Genomic DNA, 24,665 nt, shown 5'->3' with positions numbered 1-24,665 from the left:
ATTTCTAATGCTGATTTACATTTTGCAAGTTCAGAAGTAATAAGAGATTTCTCTGAAGCAGTTAAGTCACATTTACAACCCATAATTACATGATTATCAGACCACTCATTAATAATTTGGAACACTGAAAGTTTGTGGAAATCATGCAAATAGCCATGGTTTGTTTACACTTGTGCATACCACGCACATATAACTGTTGCCAACATCATCATCATCATCATCATCATTTAACGTCCGTTCTCCATGCTAGCATGGGTTGGACGATCCCGGGGATCTGGGAAGCCAGAAGGCTGCACCAGGCTCCAGTCTTATCTGGCAGTGTTTCTACAGCTGGATGCCATTCCTAACACCAACCATTCCGTGAGTGTAGTGGGTGCTTTTTACGTGCCACTGACACGGAAGCCAGTCTAGGCGGCGCTGGCATCGGCCACGTTCAGATGGTGCTTTTTTATGTGCCACCGGCACAGGGATCACAACTGCAGTTTCCATTGATTTTGATGTTGGTGTACTTGACTCAATGGATCTCCTCAAGCACAGGGACGAAATGGTGTTTCTTCACTTGCCACCTGCACAGGAGTCAGTCCAGCGGTCCTGGCAACTGCCGGGTGCCAGTGGAAATTTCATTGAATTCCAAGTAGCTTTTAAATAAAATATAAAAAAGGGTGCGTCATTAATAATTGAAATGCAGTGTATATATATATATATATATATATACCATGTGTATCCTGGTCTTTAGAATAAGTATATATAGTGTAAGTGCATATGTGTGAGGTAAAAGGCAACAAAATAGGATGTTATAATAAAGGGCATCATCAAACACAGCCTCAAAATATCCTGTCCAACCCATGCTAGCATGGAAAAATGGGAGTTAAAAAAAAAGTAACAGAAATGAAATGCTTACCTGTATAGATTTGGCAAATGCCTCTCCATCAGGAGGTGTTTCTTTAAGTAGTTGGTAAACCCAGTCTTCTGTTGTTTTAATCCAAACATTTTGTTCTTCAGACAGGGCACAGTTGGCACTGAAGGAATCAAAGTGGAGAAGAATAAAATACAAACCATTTTTTTATGACGTATAAACATTTATGTGAGTGTATGTGTGTGTGTGTAATTTCTCCTTGACATTGTGTGATAATTGTAAGCAAATGTCACCATCAAGCAAGTGGTGTACTTTGTTTCCAATTTACTGTGAAAATGTCTAGTCATTGAGAAATATTCCCTTACTTGAAAACAGGTGAAGGTTGGAGGCAAGAAGGATGTTCAGCCACAGAAAATCCACCCCAATAAACTCAGTCTGACCTATGATTGTATAGGAAAGTGGATGTCAAAAAGGATGATGATGATGATTCTAGGTAGATTCTGTCAATGATAAATCTAACATTGGTTTTTATGAATGAGGGTTTCACTTGAATGTACAAACAAAATGTGGATTCACAAGCCACATCCTAGACTACACTTCAAGGAAAGCACTGAATAAGAAATGACAAGAAGGAGAGAGGATTATTTAGTCTTGTGGCAGACAATTCCTCTCTAAATCTGGTAGCACAATAAAAATGATCCCAGTATATCATCATCATTATTATTATTTAACATATGTTTTCTATGCTGGTATGGGATGGACAGTTTGGCAGTAGCTGGCTAGCCAGAGGACTGCACTAGACTTTAGCATCTGCTTTGGCATGTTTTCTATGGCTGGATGCCCTTCCTAACACCAGTACATGTAAAAATGAAATGCATGATCAAGATGTGGGACTTTACAAATTGCAGGTCTGTTGTCTGTGCCTAGACTAAGAAGGTGGCACAATAAAGATGATAGAATGCACCCAGCTGTACACAACCACCAAGCTGGTCAGTTTTCAATGTAGCTGTGTGTTGCTAGGCAACAGAGAACACTGGCCCACTATGTTGTGTTTCAGAAATTGCAGACTGTGCTGAGAGATGGCAAGACAGATCCACATATGCCAATATAAATAAAAGGAACATAAGATGATCATATATATATATATATATATATATATTTATAAAAAGAACATAATGACAGGCAATCAAATAAAACAATAATGTAGAAATTTGAAATCACTGTCTCAAAGATCATAGTCAAGCACATCTTGTGTTTGTGTGTGTGTGTGTGTGTGCACACAAGCATGCTGTTTCAGCAGCTGACTTACTTTTTAAACTTGACAGGAGCATTCAGGTATTGGACGAGAATCAGGAACTGTACCAGCACATATCTCCGGAAATTACTGTCTGAGAGCTGTAGATCGAGTAACTGCAATGTGAAAATGAAAGAAGAATTATACTCAATTCAGCTGCACCACACAAAAAGAGACAATGTTCATAAATAAAAGGAGAGAGACAACAATGCCATTATTTTACACAGAGTGAAAACGAGGCAATGAGGAAGCTTCTGCATTCTGACACAACCTGCTAGATCCAGAAACCAAACCTCCCTCAAATTGCAGTGTGCACTTTAACAAAGAAGCTTCTGAGATCACTTGACTTGCTAAAAACAACAGCTAAATTTACCTCAGATCACACTTTAGCATCTAACATGAAGAAAGATATCACTAGGGTAATGTAGTTTGAGACAATGTTTAAAATAAAAGACAAGATAATTATGGTTGGAATGTCTTTGAAGATAGGCCTACTCAATCTGGATTGACCTGGGGTTAAACAATAACAAGAAGAGACATGGACAATGTAGACTCTGATATACAAAAAAATGTTGATGGAGTAGGCATTGCTGTGTGGCTGAGAAATTTGCTTCCCAACCATGTGGTTTTGTGTTCAGTTTCACAGTGTGACACATTGGACAAGTGTTTTCCATTATAGCTCTGAGTTAACCAAAATGTGTGTGTGTGTGTGTGTGTCTGCTTGTCTTCACATTACGTGATAGATGTAAATGATTGTCACTGTCATACAGTGTTATTCATTTACAATATTCGGAAAAACACATGCCTGGCTATGAGGAAATATTATTTTGCTAAGAAACAGGAAGAGCATCCTGCCTCAACAGATACCTTCTGATCCATGCAAACACGGGAAGTTGGATGTTAAATGATGGTAATGATGTATGTTTGTATCTGTACGTATGTATGCATGTATATATCATCATCATTGTTTAACGTCCACTTTCCATGCTAGCATGGGTTGGACGATTTGACTGAGGACTGGCAAACCAGATGGCTGCACCAGGCTCCAATCTGATCTGGCAGAGATTCTACAGCCGGATGCCCTTCCTAACACCATCCACTCCGAGAGTGTAGTGGATGCTTTTACATGCCACCGGCACAAGGGCCACTCAGGTAGTACTGGCAACGGTCATGCTCAAATGGTGTTTTACATGCCACCTGCACAGGAGCCAGTCCAGCAGCAGTGGCAATGACCTCGCTCAAATGTTTTTGCACGTGCCAATAAGGTAACGCTGGTAACGATCATGCTCGAATGGTGCTTTTTACATGCCACCAGCATTGAAGCCAGTTAGCTGCTCTGGCAACAATCATGCTTGGATGGTGCTTTTAGCACTCCACTAGCATGGATGCCAGTCATCGAATTTGATTTTGATTTCACTTGCCTCAACAGGTCTTCACAAGCAGAGTTTAGTGTCCAATGAAGGAAAGGTACATATAAGTGGGCTGGTTACATCTCCGGCATAGACCACGAGGTTATGTTCTCACTTGGTTTGCTGAGTCTTCTATATATATATATATATATATGGTTGTATGCATGTGTTTTAATGAAGAGAAATGAAAATACAGAAAATGAACTTACCTTTTCACTGGTCAAGTATTTGGCAAAATAAGTCTGAGTTTCCTTAAGATATGAGCGGTTGAGTTTCTTGCGAGGGGATTTCATATCGTCAAGCTTGTAACTAGAAAACGCTGTGAGCACTTCATTAGCATTCTACAAAGAGAAGAAACAATACAAACAATGTCTTCCTACCAAGCTCAATGTCACTGATGAAGACAGTCACCATAATTTATATGGCAATGGTAAAGCATGAACCCATGGACTACAGATCAGAAAGAAGCATAAGACATAAAAATTCAAACAAAACTATGTTCTGATGAAAAAATAGGCACGAACCCAAATCGAGTAATATGTTATTTGTGGATATAATAACAACACTTCGCTCCTCTCCCTTTTTTTCCAGTGTCTGTTGGTCATATAAATATATATTGGTGTATGTTGAATCGTTCTAGATCCCTTTTCCCTTCTTCGCTTGGATGGTTTATGTTGAAGCAATTGGTTATACACTTAGCCATCTTTCCTACTACTAACAGTAAAGCCTATATTTTGCTCCGTTAGGGAAGCTAAGACAAGCAGAGTTATGTACCTTACTTCATTAACGAATAATCATGTCACAAGTAACCCAACTTAACACATATTGGAAAGATCCATTTCAGTTGACAGAACAGCAAAGTTCATCTAAAGGTGTATAACCTAGAAGTCACAAGGCATTTGTATTTGACCAAGGCATTTATGGTATAGAAGATAACACAAGCTCAAGGTATCATACAGTAGCACCTTGGCGAACTTGTAAGCAAAAAAGGCTACATCAGCCCTCTTGTTTCTTTCTTATTCCTGCTGAACTGTTAACTACTTGTATCGCTATTATCACAGAACAGAAACAATAGCCATGTTGTGACATAAAAAGAAGTACCACCAAGTATATAAGTGTATATATAAAAAGAAAATACTTACTGATGTAAAGGTCAGCCATGCCACTTTCTCATAACAAAGAAGAGGCTTCCGGAAGAAATCTTGTAAAGCCCAAAACTTGCGGTACAGATTGAAATCAATAGGTACATTGCTACAAGAACAGAATAGAGAACAGATACTAAGTATATACACACAACCAACCAAAAGTAAAGTAAAATTAAGCAAACATACTGTTAGCAATAAATTAATACGAACCAGAAATATAATTAAGTGATAATTGGTTGTTCTTTTATTTATTTGGGGGGGGGGGCATGTTGAATGAGGAGAAAATATTTGTATTGGCAGAATCATTAGAACATTGGACAAAATGTTTTGCAGTATTTGTTTTGGCTATTATGTTCCCACACCAATATACACTTTTATAAGAAATAATTATTATTACCATTAATAAATTATAGGACTGGAGACTGTGTCTTTGAATAAATTTGTATCCACTGTACCTTCCTTAACTAGTGCTGAAGCTTTTCAGAGTGTAATAGTAATGTGTGAGATACAAAGAAAAAAAAATATTCAACTGAAAAATAAGAGCAGCGTGCCTGACTGGAAATAAAGCAAACTATGTAAAAGCAAGAAGATATAGAAGCACTGTGGTCGGATAAAAAAAATTCTATATTTTTTGTCGAAATATGTATGAAAAAAAAGAGATCCCACACACAATCACAAGCAACACAAACTGTTGATATAGTTTTACCTGTTATTTTCTTCCATTTCTGCATCGAATTCCATTCTATCTTCATTCACCTCATTCTAAAATAAAGAAATATAATTATTTATACAAAATAAAGACATCAGCAGAGCATCAGACTACTAACAGACAGAGTCGCGCCTGTGTGGTTAAGAAATTCATTTTATAGTCACATGAATCTGGGTGTAATTCCACTGCATGGAATTTTAGGTTACTTACACACAATTCAATGAACAAGTGGCTCTGATCTGCCACTGTCTCAGGTCAAACCAAAATTTCTGAGCAGAACTGGATACATGGAAATTGTGGAGAAGCTTGTAGGATGGACTAAACCTAACTTGTTCTCAGGTGGCAGAACTGATCTGTCAATTGATTCAACACCATCGTTTGAACCTTGTGGCTTTACTTGAATCTGGACCAGTTAACCATCCTGAAGACATCAGGATGTGCTGCTTCTTGATTTATTAACATAGGAGTCATAGTCTCCTCATCTTCTCTTGGGTCATCACCAAGCCTAAGAGATTCAGCAAAAGATCATAGCACTACCCTTCCTCCTCTGTTCTTGTATTTCTTGGAACTAAAGAGAAACCTAGTTTACATAATGCAGTTTTGGCAGAGTTATATATTAGATCACCATGAGAGATCATTAGTGATTACTTGAAAAATGTCTGGAAAGACATTAACTTATAAAACACATCAAATGCAGTGGGTATTAAGACATGGATTGAGAAATATTTTTGTAAGGTCTTTTAGAAGGGATTATGAATGATGTGTCATTGTGAAGTGAACCAATGCTGCAAGTATCTTACCTTTAAGCGAGATTCCTCCGGGTTTGTGTTGTAAACAGTGATATTGTCCAAATTAAACTGACTCATTAAGTTCAAAGCTGTAACAGATATCAATAATAAAGATAAAGATATAGATGAGGATGGCATACGAAAAGGAAATTAAGGGAGTTTTCAAGGTGAATGATGGTTAACACTTAAATTCATAGGGTATTCCTGGAAACTATTCATATCTACTACAGTACATGGGTGGACTACAATATGCAATGTGTAAAACTTGTTTGCAAAACTTTAGAAGCTTTCAAGAGCAAAAGTTTAGCACTTGGATTTATGGTGTTAAGAGGAAGATAGATCTCACTCTGGACAGGATGTCACTTTACTATTTCTAAGATCCTCAATTAGTTGCGACAATGAAAGGAAAGTGTTTTCTCCACAAAAAATGCTTGCAGTGTATTTGAGTACCACCATTCAAAATGATTTATTTCACGTCTCTAAAAGTTTCTGAATTCTTATGATATAAACAACATGCAGTTCTTACTGATAAGCTTGTAAAATAGATAGAGAAATCTGAAGAATTGTTTTGTTAGAATGGTAGAATATCTGACTTCAAGACCCACAGACAGCCTTCAATTATTTTCTTTCAAAACGTTTTTAACCCATATTTATATGCTATCATAGTTTTATCTCCTTTGAGTTCCATTGTTAAAAATGATTTATTTCTCTCAAAGTTCTTAAATTCTTACTAGGTAAACAACACATGTCCAACTTCCAAGCTAACATGAATTGGATGGTTTGATAGGGTCTGATGAGTAGGAAGTCTACACCAGAAATCACTTTCACTCTTTAGTATTCAAACTGGCCATATCTGGTCCAAATATTCTATCGGGTTTTTTGTTCAAACTGACCAGATCTAGCTTCTCACACCTACCCTACATTACTATTCTAAAATCAAACAATATCATTGAAATCTCAAAGCATTGAGATTATTCATGATTAGTTTAAAACAATATGAATAAAGGGTTAATGTAATTTCTGTGGCTTGATGCCCTTCATAATGCCAACTGCATTACAGAGTGTTCTGGGTGATTTTTGTAGCATCAGCACTAGTGATCATCTCATAACTTGTAAACTAAATCCCTGAAGTGGCCTCTATAACTGAGGAATCATCAGCACATACTTGCACAAATGTCACCAGTTTGTTGTAGTTTTCCTTCTTTTCACTGAGATAACTTACTCTTCAATATATTGTGTTATTTTTTCTATGTTTTGTTTGCCTTAGGCTTAAGTGTTAATTGTTTTTGTATAATTTTGTATATTTGTTGTTCTCCTGTCTTGACACTAAAACTCAGGATCGCTGAGGTAAAAATGCAAATTCTGCGGATTAATGTTGACTAATTTACCTGATTTCTCAGAGAGTGGAAATAACCGAGACAGGAACAGCTGTATCCGACCACAGAACACAGTATTCTGAGATTTGGAAAGTCTTCTAAGCAAATCTGAAATTGAAATATATAAATAAATAAAATCGGTGAAGCGTAGCAATAGGCATATGCACAGTCAGAGACACATGCATGGCTATGGGCATAGGTATCTGGTTGGAAAACAATGCCTCAATATGTATTTGTCCGGCCCATGTTAGCATGTAAAAACATGCAAGACAAATTAATGAGTGATATAGGTGTGAGGTTAAGGAACTGAAACATGAACATCACACAAAGATAAAACACATCATGCAGAACGGTATAAATATATCTCAAGCCAATGACTAACCTCTATGTTATCACACGACCTGCAAGAAATAGCAGCCAAATCTATCTCAAATCAAAATCTACTATCTTCACTCTGTGAGTGTAGTGGGTGCATTTTACGCGCCACCAGCACAAGTGCCAGGGGAGGCTGGCAGCATCCACGATCGGTTGGTGCTTTTTACGTACCACCGGCATGGAAGCCAGTCAAGGCGGTGCTGGCATTGGCCACATTTGGATGGTGCTTTTTATGTGCCACCGGCACAGGTATCACAACTACAATTTCCATTTGATTTTTATTTTGATGTTGATGTACTTGACTCAATAGGTCTCCTCAAGCACAGCAGGTCGCCCTACGATCCAAGGGAAGCAAAGCAGGCCGTCCTGCAATCCAAGGTACTTTGGATCGCATGGAAATTGTAGTTCTATATATACGAAAGTCGGTGCAGTTATGGCCATATGAATAAGAAGTTCATTTTGCAAACACAATATCCTTGGTTCAATCCCACTCTAGCATCTTGAGCAAGGGAGTGTCTTTTACCATGTATTTGGGTTGATCTAACCTTGTGAGTGAAACTGGGTAGATGGAAGCCAACTGGATGGCCTGTACTTGTAATTCAAAGGTCTGGTTCCATATTGTATCACACTGATTCAACCTGAAAATTACGTTAAGAGTACTCAACTACTTACACATTAATTCAACAAGTATGCAGTGTAATCGATTGCATAACTAAATACTCCACATCAATTCTGATGGTGGATTCAAAAAGCAAGACGGTAATGGATTTAATGCTTTTGGTTATAGGTTTGTTTATTTAGGGCTGATATGGGACTAAATAACAGATATAGAAATGACAAGCAAAGTACAGTAAATAAATGATAAAATATAATAATCCTTTCTACTATAAGCACAAGGCCTGGATTTTGTGGGGAGGGAGATAGTCGATCACACTGACCCCAGTACACAACTGGTATTTAATTTATTGACCCTGAAAGGATGAAAGGCAGTCAACCTTGGCGGAATTTGAAATCAGAACGTAGCGCCATACGAAATACCACTAAGCATTTCGTCCAGTGTGCTAATGATTCTGTCAGCTCGCTACCTTGATAATAATAATCCTTTCTTCTGTAGGCACATGGCCTGAAATTTTAGGGGTTAGAGCTAGTCAATTTCATTGACCCGAGTGCTCAGCTGGTACTTATTTCATCAACCTCAAAAGGGTGAAATGCAAAGTCAACCTCAGTGAAATTTGAACTCAGAACATAAAAGCAGAGGAAATGCTGCTGTGCTAACAATTCCGTCAGCTCACCATCCTCATGAAAATAATAACAATAATCCTTTCTCTTATAGGCACAATTTGGAGGAGAGAGGCTAGTCAATCACCCAGTGCTTCACTGGTACATATTTTATTGACCCTAAAAGGATGAAAGGCAAAATTGACCTTGGTAGAAATTGAACTCAGAACATACAGCAGGACCAAATGCTGCTAAACATTTTGGCCAGTATGCTAACAATTCCGCCAGTGCACCACCCTAATAATGATATCAATAGTTTCAAATTTTAACACAACGACAGCAATTTCGTGGGGTAGGTAAATTGATTACACTGAATCCAGTGCTCAACTGGTACTTATTTTATCGACTCTGGAAGGATAAAGGCAAAATTGACCCCAGCAAAATTTGAACACAGAACATAAAGAGCTGGAAGAAATATCACTAAGCCTTTCGTCCAGGGTACTAATGGTCCTGTGGAGGCACATGGCTTAGTGGTTAGAGCAGCGGACTCGTGGTTGAGGGACCATGGGTTCGAATCTCAGACTGGGCGATGTGTGTGTTATGAGCAAAACACCTAAGCTCCATGCGGCTCCGGCAGAAGGTAACGGCGAACTTCTGTTGATTCATTCGCCACAACTTTCTCTCACTCTTTCCTCCTGCATCTTGCAGCTAACCTGCAACGGACCGGTGTCCCATCCAAGTGGAGAACCTATACGCCAAGGAAACCAGCCTTATGATCCAGGCGTGGGTCGAGAAGAAACAAGCAACTAATGATCCTGTCAGCTCACCGCCTTAATAATAATAAAGATGATGATGATTTCTTACATTAACACAAAACCATAAGACCTGAGAGAAGTGTCTAGCTGATCAAATCAATTCTAGTACTTAATTAGTACTTACTGACACCACATAAATGAAAAACAAGGTAAGATGTAAAGGCAAGGTGATATATAAAGAGATGTAACTAACTACTCATAAGGCATTTAATCCGCTGTTCAACCAACTATGCCTCTTCACTGCCCTTGACATAATAATTATCCTTTCTATCAAAAGCACAAGGCCTGAAATTTTGGTGGTGGGGACTAGTTGATTACATCAACTCCAATGTTTCACTGGCATTTAATTTATCGACCCCGAAAGGATGAAAGGCAATGTCAATCTTGGAGGAATTTGAACTCAGAATGTAAAAATGGTTGAAATGTCATGAAGTATTTTGCCTGGTGTGCTAACAATTCTGCCAGCTTGCTGCCTTAATAATAATAATAATAATAATAATGATAATAATATTAATATAGTAAATATGTAACACTTAAAAAAAACAGAAGATGGAGTATACCCACAAAAGGCAAGTCAGAGTATTTCATACAATCCTCAGCTAGCATTATCTCATAAGCAAATGTTATCTCTCTCCTGTTCATTGATATGATACACAGAGAGTTTAATGAAGCAGCACCGTTAAAGGCAAACATATAATCAAAGGTTACTGTTTTACTGGTTTTCAATATAACTGAGGGGTTACTTACCATTGCACATTCTCAGCAGATAGTTCTTACCAGCATCGTAAAAGGTGTCCTGCGAAAATGAGGAAGAAAGAAATAGAGGAGCTGAACTGAGAACAGACAATTCCTTGATTAATGCCCTCAGAGCTTCCTTAGTTAGGGCTAAGAGTTTGTAAAACAACAACAGAGTAGAAAGTTAAAAGATTTATAGTTCTAACTTCATTGAATTAACAGTGAAACCAATATTAGACAAGGATTCAACATGCCAATGAAATGGACATATAACACATCTTACTCCTCTTGATCTTTAGAGCTTTTGAAAAGGAGTTTTTAACTCAAAATATCAGGATTAATTAAATACTTGCACAATAACATTTTGATATCTTTGTTGTTGCTATTATTGTTAATTTTGATATTTAATGTTTTTTCTGCACTATTATTACCTTCTATAACACACTGCTATGCTTCAAGTAAACTACAACACTTTTTTATTAATATCAGAACACTTTTTATGTACCATGGACTTATATAACTAGAATTAATACACACTACATGAACCTTTTTTTCCTTTTCTGAAGATATTGATCAATGGATATTGAACTGAAGATTAACTTCACCAATCACACTGCAGTTTCTGAGGGCTTGTGGATGCTCCTTCTTTTTTAATTTATTTAGAAAATGAAAGAGCTATCGAGGGGACAAAAAGCACAAGATCATTATAAACACTTTACTAATCATGATGTATCTATCACTGAATTATTATGCTACCATCTCTACATCTAACACTACTTCACCACTCTATTTCACAGTGTAGCATTACTAATTTGAACACTAACATGATATCTAACACTACATAAATACTTCAACACCTTATAAGTACTATATACAGTAATTATATACATGGCCTAGGAGTGGCTGTGTGGTAAGTAGCTTGCTTACCAACCACATGGTTGAGAGTTCAGTCCCACTGCATGGCACCTTAGGCAAGTGTCTTCTACTATAGCCTTGGACCGACCAAAGCTTTGTGAGAATGCATATAACTGATGAGTGCAGAAGATCGTGTTCTGAAAGTTGGCAAACTGGCAGAAACGTTAGGATGCCAGGCGAAATGCTTAGCAGTATTTCGTCTGTCTTTACGTTCTGAGTTCAAATTCCACTGAGGTTGATTTTGCCTTTCATCCTTTCGGGGTCGATAAATTAAGTATCAGTTGCATACTGGGGTCGATCTAATCGGCTGGCCTCCTCCTCAAAAGTTTCAGGCCTTATGCCTAGAGTAGAGAAAAAAAAAAAAGACTATTGTTCTGACTGAGTCCATTCTACCTAACTTCACTGTGAACTCTCAAGAAATTACAAGAGTACAGAATGGACAATGAAGCAAGTGCAACCTGTTCAAACTATCACACTTACCCTATATGATTTATCACTGCTTGTTGAAGTATGCAGTATGGTCTTCAAAGATATGGAAATATGATTTAACAAGAAATCTAGAACCGTGTGTTGCATCTTGTAGTTTGGCTGATTACTTGTGCCATAGGACTGCTTGATTAGGGCTGAACTAAGGCTATGTAACAATCTACACACATACACACACACATTCAGAGCTCTTCATATCGCTACACCACGCCCAGCCAACATGAAATGCAACATTTCCTCAAGTGATACTTACAGACTTCCAAGTGCTGACTTTTTCTTCGACCAGATTGAAGATATCCTCACATTGTTCCAAAGTAATCATGTCAAAGACATCTGATAGAAGTACAAATGGTGTGGAAGCTGAACACACATCTACAAATACAGTAAGAACATTGTCTCATCACTATTGTCATTATCACCAAAGTCATTTTTTTTTGTTTTTAAATCTTATATTGTGTCAACACAATTAATCTAATGCAAGGAAAGTGGCAGAAGGAGAAAGATAAGGAAGATATAGTGGCAAAGAAGAAGATACAGAGATTCGTGAACAACGAAGAAGCAGAAGGTAGAAAGGTGAGAGAAGATATATACGTGCCCCAGCATGACCACAGCTCATAAGCTGAAACTAGAATCAATCAATCAATATATATATATTCAAACACATATATAAATGTGTGTGTTTGTAATATATATCATCATCATCATCATCATCATCGTTTAGCGTCCGTTTTCCATGCTAGCATGGGTTGGACGGTTCTACTGGGGTCTGTGAAGCCAGAAGGCTTCATCAGGCCCAGTCAAATATGGCAGTGTTTCTACGGCTGGATGCCCTTCCTAACGCCAACCACTCCGTGAGTGTAGTAATATATATATATATATATATATATATATATATCAGCAAAACAATTAAGATTCAAATGAATTCAAATGAATCCAAATGAATATGGTACTTAACTTAGATGCACATCTCTGAATGTGAACTGAACCGGTGTGTGACCAGTATCTTTCCTCATGTCTCCTGGAACTTATATCTGCATCTTTATGGATGGATTTACCTTCTCTGAGAAGTTAATAATCATTTTAAAAACTTTTTTTAAAAACTGTGCATTATTGGAAAACATATAGTCTGCTTATAATCTTACTTCAAATTCATAGAACTCACTCCTATTACTTCATAAGGATATTTACACTCTCTAGGATGTTTGGAAAACATATATGTGATTTAGCGGATGAATACTTGACATTATATTTGCTGTAATATTTGCAGCTTTAAATTAAAATGTTCTTAGTATGAAACAATTGTACTAAACTACTGATCCATTCTTGTTGCTTTTTTCTTGGTTATATATATATATATATATATATATACATATGTATATATGGGTACAGAACGTCACCAACAGTAAACAACATGAAATACGAAAACAAATGAGTTCAATACACAAACAACAAGAGAAACAAATATATATATATATATATACACACACATATATATATATATATTCAAATGCAATATGCATACCATATTTCCCCGAAAATAAGATAAGGCTTATATTTATTTTCACTCTGAAACAATGTGCTAGGGCTTATTTTCAGGGAAGTTCATATTTTTTTCATGTACTGAAAAACGACATTATGAAATTACTAAATAAACAGAAATTATTAAAAAATGATCTACATTTACTTGATGATTTACATGTTCTTTTACTCAGAAACTCCATTAACAACAATTTATTCAAAAACAGTCATGTCATTGTCCTGCAAATCTTCAGATTCCAAAATTCATGCAGATCCGCACTTGCGTTTCTTTGCATTTCCCTTGTCCACTTGTTGACTGAGTTTATTGTAGTCTACTTGCCATTTTCGAACTATTTGGAGTTCCAAATTCTTTTCTTTGCAGAAAATAGTAAGATTCTTGCCCAGAGATTCTGCCACAATTACTTTCCTGTACTTGATGGAATAACACTTCCTTCTTGCACTCACCTTGTCTTGGGGTGAAAATGACCTGACAAATGATTTCTCATTCAATTTCATCATGTCGTTTTCTGGGAGATTTTTTGCCTTGAAAGAGAATGAGTCCTTTATTGTTTTTTGCATCTACTGACCAGTACTGACCATTGATGAAAATTGATAAAAATGTTACACAACACATTTGAAAGCTCTGAACACGGGCTGTCGATTGATGTATAGACTGTTAATAACTGAGTTACGAAAGAAACACCAGGATAGATTTTGTGACGTTATTTGTAGCTGCCAAAAAGATATTTTGGATAGTGCAATTGAGGATGCAATTCAAATAATTAACCATGTTCCAACAAGATGGACCCTTGATCTAATTTGGAATCTGATCATAGATATTTCAGTTTAATTGCATTGTTGCATTGCACATGTTTTGATCACTACAACTTTTGATTTCTCAGTCCAGGAAAGTCACTAGATGCCCATACCTTCTTGTAGAACGTAACCAGTCCTGTGTTCCCTTCCTAGTACATGCTGTGACAGGACCATAACAAAATGCAGGTATCATTGTTGTTTTGGTCTGCAGTCTTAAGTCAGTTTTATTAGACAGATATATAATCAAAGGCATTCCATCTTTCCACCATTTCATCTTCATTTCAGACAGAGTATATCAGAGGCTAAATTAACCAATGTACCCATATCGTTTTTAAACTGTGAAAGTGGCATGTAAAAGCACCCAGCACACGTTAAGTGGAAGGGTATCCAGCCATAGAAACCATGCCACAACAGACAACTGAAGTCTGGACAGCTCTCAGCTGGCCATCTTCATGTCAAACCATCTAACCCATGCCACCATGGAAAGTGGATATTAAACAACAATGATGATGATGAGTGTAATCTAACTATTACTTCGAGCACGTTAAATTACCATGCAGATATCTTTCCATACACTTGATGACTATAAAGTTTCAAGATTAAGAAATAACAAGGTCATTGTCACCCTCATCATTTTATGCTCCCTTTCCATGCTTTAATTGGGTTGGATGGGTTGTTGTGGTTTGAGCTAGTTTATATTCAGAGTTGCGGCCCTTGCTCATAAATTTCATATTTTGCTTGGATTCCATGACTGAACAACCCTCCTATCATCAACTACTTTACAGAGTGTACTGGATGCATTTTATTGTGGTATCAACACAAGTCATATACTCAAAAAAGCTAAAAGATTTCCTAACCACAAGTTATCTCAGATCATTCATCAACCACTTGACAAAGTATCATCATTGGTTTAATGTCCATTTTTCTATGCTTGCATAGGTTGGAAAGAATTTGCTGAGGCCGATTTTCTACAACCAAATAACCTTCCTGTCACCAACTCACACATGTTTCCAAATAAGGTATCATTTCTTTATAATCAGACATATTTTTGCAGGATACTGGAACTGAAGGACACCACCTGCATTATGATGACATCATCATCATCATCGTTTAACGTCCACTTTCCATGCTAGCATGGGTTGGACGGTTCGTCTGGGGTCTGGAAAGCCAGGAGGCTGCACCAGGCCCAGTCTGATCTGGCAGCGTTTCTACAGCTGGATGCCCTTCCTAACGCCAACCACTCCGTGAGTGTAGTGGGTGCTTTTTACGTGCCAGGTGAGGCTGGCAACAGCCACGATTGGTTGGTGCTTTTTACGTGCCACCGGCACGGAGGCCAGTTGAGGCGGCACTGGCAACGGCCACGTTCGGATGGCTCTTTTACATGCCACCGGCACTGGTATCACAATTACAATTTCATTAAACTATCATGTGAAGTCAAAACAAGGAGACAGTAACAAATACACAACAGGCTTCTTTCAGTTTCTGTCTACTAAATTCACATACAAATTTTTGGGTTCTAGGGGCTACAGTAGAAGACCCTTGCCAAATGTACCACGCAGTGGGATTGAACTCAGAACCATGTAGATGGACTGCACCTATATTGGATGCATTTTTATCATAACACTAGCAGAAGGTTACTTTGCAGCAAACAAGGCTACAGTCCTCACTATCTTATGATGTGTTTAATCACTCAAAATAATATGTCAAAGAAGGTGAATAGAAAAGAGAGTGGTGACAAAGGAATGAGAAAGAGCAGATGAAATTTGCAAGCACATAGAGAGAAGGGAAATTCAAATGAGTTGAGTCATTTGAAAAACTACTTCTGATTTTCACCATTTAAAATATCTGTAAAGAAAGTTGATCTTACCTTGATTAGCAGCTTCAATGGCTGTTGTGATCACTTCTCTGTATACAGAACAGCCCATCTCTTCGGTCTGCAACACACAAAAAGAAAATTTTAGCACAAGATAGATGAATCTAACCTCTCTCCCTGGCCTCTACTTCATTAGTAGTGCTTATGGAAGGATAAAAGGCTAAGTTAATACCCAATGGATTTTGATCTCTAACAACAAAGAAATCAAATGAGCATTCTATCATTTCTGTTATACCTGCGACTATGATGATAATTTCTCTTACAGTGGCAAAAGGCCTTAAATTTGGATGAAGGGACACACGAACACAACTGCATCCACCCTCACACATGAACACAACTGCATCCACTCTCACACACGAATACAAAAAAGAGGGAAGAAAAAGAAAAAAGTTTGGACAAAGGGTGTAGTAGACCGTATTGAACCCAGTACTTGACTGGTATTTTATTTTGTTTTAATCAGCCTCAGGAGGATGAAAAGTAAATTTGAACACAAAGTGTAAAGAACTGAACAGATACTATAAGGTATTTTGTTAGGTGTGCTAATGGTTTTGTCACTCCACTCCCTTTGTAAGTATTATAATAATGATTTCTAGGTTGGGCCCAAGATTGTATATTTTGGTGGAGGAAGGGCATGGTAAATAAAATAAACTACAGTACTTGACTGGTATTATATTTTAACTACCATAGAAGGATGAAAGGCAAAGCTAACCTTGGTAAGATTTGAACACAAAATGTAAAAAGATATAACAAAATATTGCAGCTTTCTATTGATGCTGCCAATCTACCACATGCAATTAATAATGATGACAATAAAAAAAATTTGAAAATAGAGTGGACTTACTATAACAATGCGAACAATATCACGGAGCGCTTGATCTAAAGCCAGTTTTTTCTCACTGTCACTGAAAGCAATAGGAAAGTTTGGTAAAAATTTTTATATACATAGATATTTGTTACTGTATAAAAATCTATATCTATAACAAGAACTGAGATAAGATTTTATGTTTATTCAGTACTTCTTGGACATGTTTCATTAATGAACATGACTGTTAAGCAAAGAATTATCTCACAATCATACAACATCATTAAATCATCAGAGATTGTATAACAAAGACAAAAGTGTAATCTTAAGCCGTTTTATTGCACTTAGTTCATGCATGCAATGCAAATGTGGACATAAAAATGATGATGATACATTTTAGATTTTAGCCCAAGGTAAAACTTGATTGAACAGACCCATTATCAATCATTTCATTTTATTACATATTTCAGACTATACTGTCCAACAACTTTCATTTTCTGATACAACTGGGTGTGATCTGAGATAGATTTGACTGCTATTTCTGACTGGTTGAAGGACCATTTAGAGGTTCCTTTGTTAGCTCAAACACAATGTAGGCATTGATGGTAACTGCAGTACAGACAAAAGTATATATGTCATAAAATAGCTTCAACATGTGATGTAGATAATGTCAGTAACTATAGTAGTTTATATGAGTATATATGTTATTATAGTATCTATGTTATATATACTATACATAATATAATATATAAGTCATTTAATATTTTATTGTTTTTATAACAATGACTTGTTGTCATCACTGTAGTTGGTGACATCAAATTTGTTTTATAGCATGTAGAAACCAAGCCAAAACAGACTATGGAACCAGGTGTGGCCTCCTGGCCTTGCCATTTTCTGTCAAGCCACCCAACTCATGCTATCATGGAAAATGGACATTAAATGTTGATGATGATGTGTTGAGTAATGACTGTAATTTGGGTGCTGTTAGTAGCTATAGAGTTGCCAATAATATATACTTTAATAGCTGTATAGTATACCTGTTATATACTAGCTGTTATATATAATGTAGACTAGAGCATATTTGTTGACTGAAATACTTACTTGCCATGGTAACTCTGGACATGTGGTATACACTGACTGAGTACATTCTTGGTGAGCAGGCTTTGCAAGACTTCCTGTAATATATCAAGAATTCATCATAAGCTTGGAAAAAAACTGAACAATGAGAAAGAGATGGGTGTTCTCTTGTAGTAGTTTTCTATTGAAAAATAGTATGCAAAATGAAATAGAAGAAACAAAAGGTCTACAAGCCACAGCATAAACAAACTGACTAAATGAGTAGTAACTGTGAATAAAAATTCAAACAAATTAGAATGCTGGTGGCATGATAAAATATACTTAGTCATTGCTTTAAAATGGTTGGCAATAGAAATGACTTCCAGAGAAAGAAAAACACACATAACAATATACAAACACAATGATGATGGTAAATAAATAATACATTATGGTTTACAAGCAAAAAGGGTTGCATACTGTATGGCCATCTTGAACATGTGTCACATAGAATGATGAAGATGAGGATAATAGATTGACTACCCAATCAAAGAACAGTATATTTAATAGTTTCTTTGCTGTCTAATATCATCTTTGTCATCTAAATATATCGTTTATCTTTTACTTGTTTCAGTCATTAGACTGTGGTCAAACGGGGGCACTGCCTTGAAGAATTTTTAGTCAAATGAATCGACCCCACACTTAACATTTCTTTCCTTTTTAAGCCTGATACTTATTCTATCAGTTTCTTTTGCCAAACCACTAAGTTGGGGAACACAAACACACCAACATCAGTTATTGTGTGGTGGTGGGGAACAAACACACACACACAGATATATCATCATCATCATCATTTAGCGTCCGCTTTCCATGCTAGCATGGGTTGGACGGTTCAACCGGGGTCTGGGAAGCCAGAAGGCTGCACCAGGCCCAGTCTGATCTGGCAATGTTTCTACGGCTGGATGCCCTTCCTAACGCCAACCACTCCGTGAGTGTAGTGGGTGCTTTTTACGTGCCACCGGCACAGGTGCCAGACGAGGCTGGCAAACGGCCATGATCAGATGGTGCTTTTTACATGCCACAATAGGCTTCTTCCAGTTTCCATCTACCAAATCCAGTCACAATGTTTTGATCAGCCTGAGGCTATAGTAGAAACACTTGCCCAAGGTACCATGCCGTGGGAGTGGACCTAGATTCATCTGGTTGGGAAGCGTCTTACCACACAGCCACGCCTGCACCTATATGTATATTTATATGTAGTAGTTATATGTAAATAATACTATATTGTAGTAACAATACAAATCGCTGCATTACTACTATATTTGCCATATTCTGAACGCCTTACTTCCCTGGGCATGGACACATTGAAACTCCGACGTCTGGCAGCTGACTTGGCAGACACCCATAAAATTATCAACCATCGTACAAACAATAACTCTGAGCACCTTTTCAAACTCCACCCATCTAACACCCGTGGACATATTTACAAAGTCAGAAAACAGCACAGCTCCCATGACTTTAGGAAACATTTTTTCCCGCTGAGAGTTGCTGAAGCATGGAACAAACTGCCGGCATCAGTTGTTAGTTGTCGGAGCACTGCATCCTTCAAAACTTCCATGCTTCCTGAGATTCGCCAACACTACACTTGATTTTTCTCCCCTCCATACACACACAAGCATGTATCTGACTCATACATTGTTCGCTTTCCAGACATTTCTACATTACTGCATGTACTTTATATGCACTTTCTGACAAGTTGTGGTGCACCTGAGCACTGTATACAATTAATTTCATTATTATTATTATATATGCAAGCTATATCGTTTTTTGATTCACAACTGACCTGCAGCTATACACAACAACTATACAGTTTATTAGTAGTTGTCATTGGAACTTTTAGTGACTTAAAGTTTAATTTAATCCCTCTGATAGCAATCTGTCAAAAAGCGCCCTTGGTTCTATGATACAAACATGTTTTAAAGTTATATGAATTAAAACTTTACACTAAAATTTCACATTAATTTATGTTCCAAATACAAGATTAACAATGGCAAAGTTATTTTACTCATTATTTTCATAATGTATTTCAACAGAAATATAGTAAAAAAAAAGGAGTTAGATTGATTTTTATCAGGAGCTGCTCAGATTTCAATTTGATTCGTTAAAATTACAATTGTCAGAGTAGATGTGGACCATGACAAAGAAGATTCTGAGGTTTCATGCACTTTTAAATAATCCATTTCTTATAGTCGAAGGAAGCAGTGACTTTTATTTGAGATTCTTAGTGAACTTCATGGCCCCAGAGTGTTTCAAGTTTATTTCTGAGTGGACTACCTATGATAACTGGTTAAAAAAACAAAAACCGCTGAAAATGTAGTATGATACAAGCTTACCACTTGTAAACAACCATAAAGCTTGATGAATATGTAAGACGTAAGATGATTATGGAATATTAACACCTCTACAATTATATATTAATTTATTAATACTAAATACTTGAAATGCAGTGAGTGAACGAAAACTCGAGTGTCTGTTATGTATTGATACCTATTTCTTTATTACCCACAAGGGGCTAAACGTAGAGGGGACAAACAAGGACAGACATAGGTATTAAGTCGATTACATCGACCCCAGTGAGTAACTGGTACTTAATTTATCGACCCCGAAAGGATGAAAGGCAAAGTCTGTTGTGTATTTATACCGGCCCGTCATGAAGATCGGCAACAAGGAGTTTCGAATCGTCGCAGTTACAACGCTTACAATGAACAAAGGCTATGCATTCATCATTTCAGAGAATAAACGTTACATAAAAAACGAGAATGACATTATGCGCAGGAATCTGTATGAAAATATTGACAAAATAACATACCCCGAAGTCATTTCGAGCTATCCTAAAGTCAAACTCCGTGGACGCCGACATGTTTGTTTCTGTGTTTTACCCATAAATTGATGACGTTATACGCTGATGACGTCACACAATGCGTATTAATTGTGATCGCAGGCACATGTTTCTTAAAATGTTGACAACATTCAAGTTTCTGTGTGGTTAATTCAAATGCATATTTTTTTTCATACTCCGAATTTCTCACATACAATCCACACTGCGCATTATTTATTTATCACACCCAAAACAATCACTTTATTTCATCAACCAGTTGGGTTTTTTTTTTCAGAGATATCTACGTTTATTTGTTAAAATATCCTTATTACAAAAGCAATCTACACAAATAACACTCTTCTCATCTCAAACAAACGTAACTCCAAAAGTTCAGTAAGTTCAAATAACTAATTCCCAGGTTGGCTCACACAATTTTAGTCTTCTTGCCCTTGCATACATATTTGAACTAGTCATTGGAAGTTCTCCAGAAAAGTGTTTATTTGACGTGCCTTGAATGCGAACCCATATTGATGATCGTGTCTGAAATCACTACATCGCATAAAATCCAAATTGGTATCCGGATGAAGTTCGGGAGAGACACGCAGGCTCTACTAGAATTTCTCGAATCTTGTCAGACAGGTTTTAGGGAAAGCTTTAAGACAAGAAAGAAAAAAAGGGGCGGGGACTTGGGATAGCCTCTTAATTTCCTGTGTAAACACACTTCGTCGTCTGGCTAATAATGATTATAATGGAAAGAGAAAAGAGGTGTTATCGTAATTATGGACAGAGAATTTTAGTGAGTATTACTTGTCGATTTAAACTGAACTTGGCAAAATAATTTAGGAATGGCCGAAAACAATTTTATAAAAACCATTGAATCCAGATTACTGCGGTCAAAGCAAAGAACACTTTTATGACGTTCCAAAAATAAATAAAATAGCAGTGGGTATGAATGTTGTACGGCCAAAATTTCGGAGACACTGGATGACTTTCTACTTCCTATAGCAAAAAGACCGAAGCCTTATAGTTGGAATAGTTTTGATTTTGTTTCCAAATTTACAACTTTTTAAAGCGCCGAAATCATTTCGTGTTATTATTATTATTATTATTTTTTTTTAATGGTAACCATGGATGTTTCTTCACTTTACCCCAACATTGACCATAATAAAGTGGCGAAGCGAGCATTGAGGCCTTTAAAAAATGATTGAACAAAAGTATTCCTTCTAATTTTCTCTGAAAATAATTGAAGTTTGTATTATAAAGCAATACAATGAGCTTTGGACAAAAAATTTAAAAGACGTAAGAATCTTTTCAACTCTAGGCACAAAGCCTGACATTTTGTCGGGAGAGGGACCAGTCGATTAGATCGACCCCAGTACGCAACTCGTACTTAATTTATCGATCCCGTTAGGATGAAAGGCAAAGTCTATCTCGGCAGAATTTGAACTCAGAACAAAAAGACAGACGAAATACCTATTTCTTTACTACCCACAAGGGGCTAAACACAGAGAGGACAGACAAACGGATTAAGTCGATTATATCGACGTCAGTGCATAACTGGTACTTATTTAATCGACCCCGAAAGGATGAAAGACAAAGTCACACAGTATCAGCGAAGGGTTGATATTGCCTTGCTGCAAAGATATATCGAATGTGCTTGGAAGTTCTGAACTTCAGAAGATGAAGCATGTTTCTCTCTCTCTCTCCCCCCCTCCCTCCCTCACCCTCTCTCTCTCTCCCTCCCTCACCTTCTCTCCCTCTCTCAAACAGTACTGTTAGCAGGCAAATAACTGAGCTGTCTGATAACATTCTGTCGCAGTTGATCTCTAAGATTCACAATTCACTTATGAATTTTTGCGCAATGCTGCTTGGTGAAACGACGAATGTTTCCAACTTAGCGTCTATGTCCGTTATGTACAAAATAATCACATGGAGGATGAATTCCTGTTTTGCGAAACCCTCAGCATCAAAGCAACCGGATGGCACATGATATCAATTAGGAGCATGTCTTTGGCGTGTGCACTGACGGCGCTCAGGAGATGTTTGGTTGCCGTTCCGGTTTTCAAACTTAGGTGAAAGAAAAATCCCCAACTACTATTGGTACACGCTGCACAATTTATCGACAAGCACTAATGGTGAAAAACTATGCCAGATGTGTTTTAAAATGTTCTGAATTCCGTGATTACAACGGTGAACTTCATCAAAACGAATGCACTCAACTCCCGTTTGTTTGTCGAGCTGTGCAAAGAAAGTGATTCTGAATTCGAAACACTCGAAAGCCATCTCATAAGTGAGATGGCTTTCGAGGGGAAAAACAATAAAGAGGGTCTTCCTTCTACGGAAAGGAATCCACGATTTTTTGCAAGATGCCAAGCCAGATTTGCACGCCAAATTCTCTGATGTTCGTTTCCTGATCTGCTTGGCATTTTTGCTGGTCATATTCGAGACAGTGGATACCGTCAATCCTTGACTGCAAGGGAAAGATATAAACAGGTTTCATTCTCATGAAAAACTAATTCCTTTCAAAATGAAGCTTGAACTTTGGCATCCAAAGTTGGATAGGAAGAACTTTGCATCATTTCCTCAACTAAACATGTTCATAGATGAAATCGAGCTTCAAGTCGATGACGATATCGTCGAACTTATGAAACAACACATGTCAATACTTGGCAGAGAAATATTCTCTTGATTTTCCTGATCTTCATGACTTTGACAAATACTTCCGCTATATCAGGAATCTCTTTGTGCTCTATGTTAGCGGTCTACCAACAGAAGACAATTTAATTCAAGAGCAGTTCATTGATTTGATCAGCGATGGGGGTGCAAAATGTCTTTTTCCGTGAAATGTGCTGTTCTGACTTTTGGATTGAAATGTCACAGGCATATCCTGATGTCGCAAAGTACTGATGCCATTTCTAACCACCTATGAGTGTGAGACCACGTTTTCCACTTTCCTTGCCATCAAAATGAAGTCACGAAATCGACTGGATGTCACACTAGAAATGAGAGTTGCCCTCTTCAAAACAGAGTCGAACATAAAAAAGCTGGTTATTTTGATGTAAATAAAATGATAGATGGCCTGCTTTTGTGAATAAATAATTTCTTTATATATATATATTGACATGTTATGTATCAGGAATTCAGGAAAAGGGATGATAAACTTTCAGGGGAGGAAGAGAAGACGATGTTTCTACTAAAATTGTGGTTTTCCGTGATTACCAGTGGTCCAATTGACATAAACTTCGGTACATTTTGTGATGCTATTAAAATTCTTCTGCTTAAGATAGGTAAATTGGTTGAAATACACCCCTTGGATAATGGATATGAGGAATGACCTGACAATAGGGAGGATTAACATCCCGAACATGGTGAAAGGGGAAGGTGATGCCAAAAGTTCGACAACCACTGTCGAGTACGTATATATACCGTAGTTTACGATGTATGACCCGCGGTTTCTGTCTGCTAAATAAGCAAAAATGGGTCTTACGCAGTTGTTAATACAGGAGGCTGGGGATATTTTCGGACAGTTTTCGTTTCTAATTTGTTTTGTAACCAATTGATCAACTGATTCCTCATATTTTCATGTGTATCCCAATGGGAAATT

The 24,665-nt window shown here is 37.2% G+C and overlaps 1 protein-coding gene across 2 annotated transcripts in view; it reads right to left on the bottom strand.

The window, feature by feature from the left end:
* The window catches only part of LOC115214267 (THO complex subunit 1), a 68,823-nt gene extending 47,693 nt beyond the window's left edge, over window positions 1-21,130 (bottom strand). For both annotated transcript variants that reach the window (XR_005000039.1, XM_029783410.2), the window contains exons 1-13: window positions 21,053-21,130; window positions 18,232-18,305; window positions 17,170-17,230; window positions 16,323-16,389; window positions 12,375-12,493; window positions 10,733-10,781; window positions 7,590-7,685; window positions 6,214-6,290; window positions 5,411-5,466; window positions 4,702-4,810; window positions 3,769-3,900; window positions 2,166-2,266; window positions 902-1,019 (exon numbers count right to left, since the gene is read on the bottom strand). Coding sequence is in view for 1 of the 2 variants with exons in the window: in XM_029783410.2 (XP_029639270.1) it covers window positions 902-1,019; window positions 2,166-2,266; window positions 3,769-3,900; window positions 4,702-4,810; window positions 5,411-5,466; window positions 6,214-6,290; window positions 7,590-7,685; window positions 10,733-10,781; window positions 12,375-12,493; window positions 16,323-16,389; window positions 17,170-17,230; window positions 18,232-18,305; window positions 21,053-21,103 (1,110 nt within the window). In the remaining variant the exon portion in view is untranslated. The remainder of the gene's footprint in view (window positions 1-901; window positions 1,020-2,165; window positions 2,267-3,768; window positions 3,901-4,701; window positions 4,811-5,410; window positions 5,467-6,213; window positions 6,291-7,589; window positions 7,686-10,732; window positions 10,782-12,374; window positions 12,494-16,322; window positions 16,390-17,169; window positions 17,231-18,231; window positions 18,306-21,052) is intronic.
* Window positions 21,131-24,665: the final 3,535 nt, after the last annotated feature.

Source organism: Octopus sinensis, linkage group LG7, assembly GCF_006345805.1.
Source record: "Octopus sinensis linkage group LG7, ASM634580v1, whole genome shotgun sequence".
NCBI lineage: Eukaryota > Metazoa > Mollusca > Cephalopoda > Octopoda > Octopodidae > Octopus > Octopus sinensis.
Note: the sequence above shows the minus strand (reverse complement) of the source record. Positions and strands in the feature narration are given on the sequence as shown.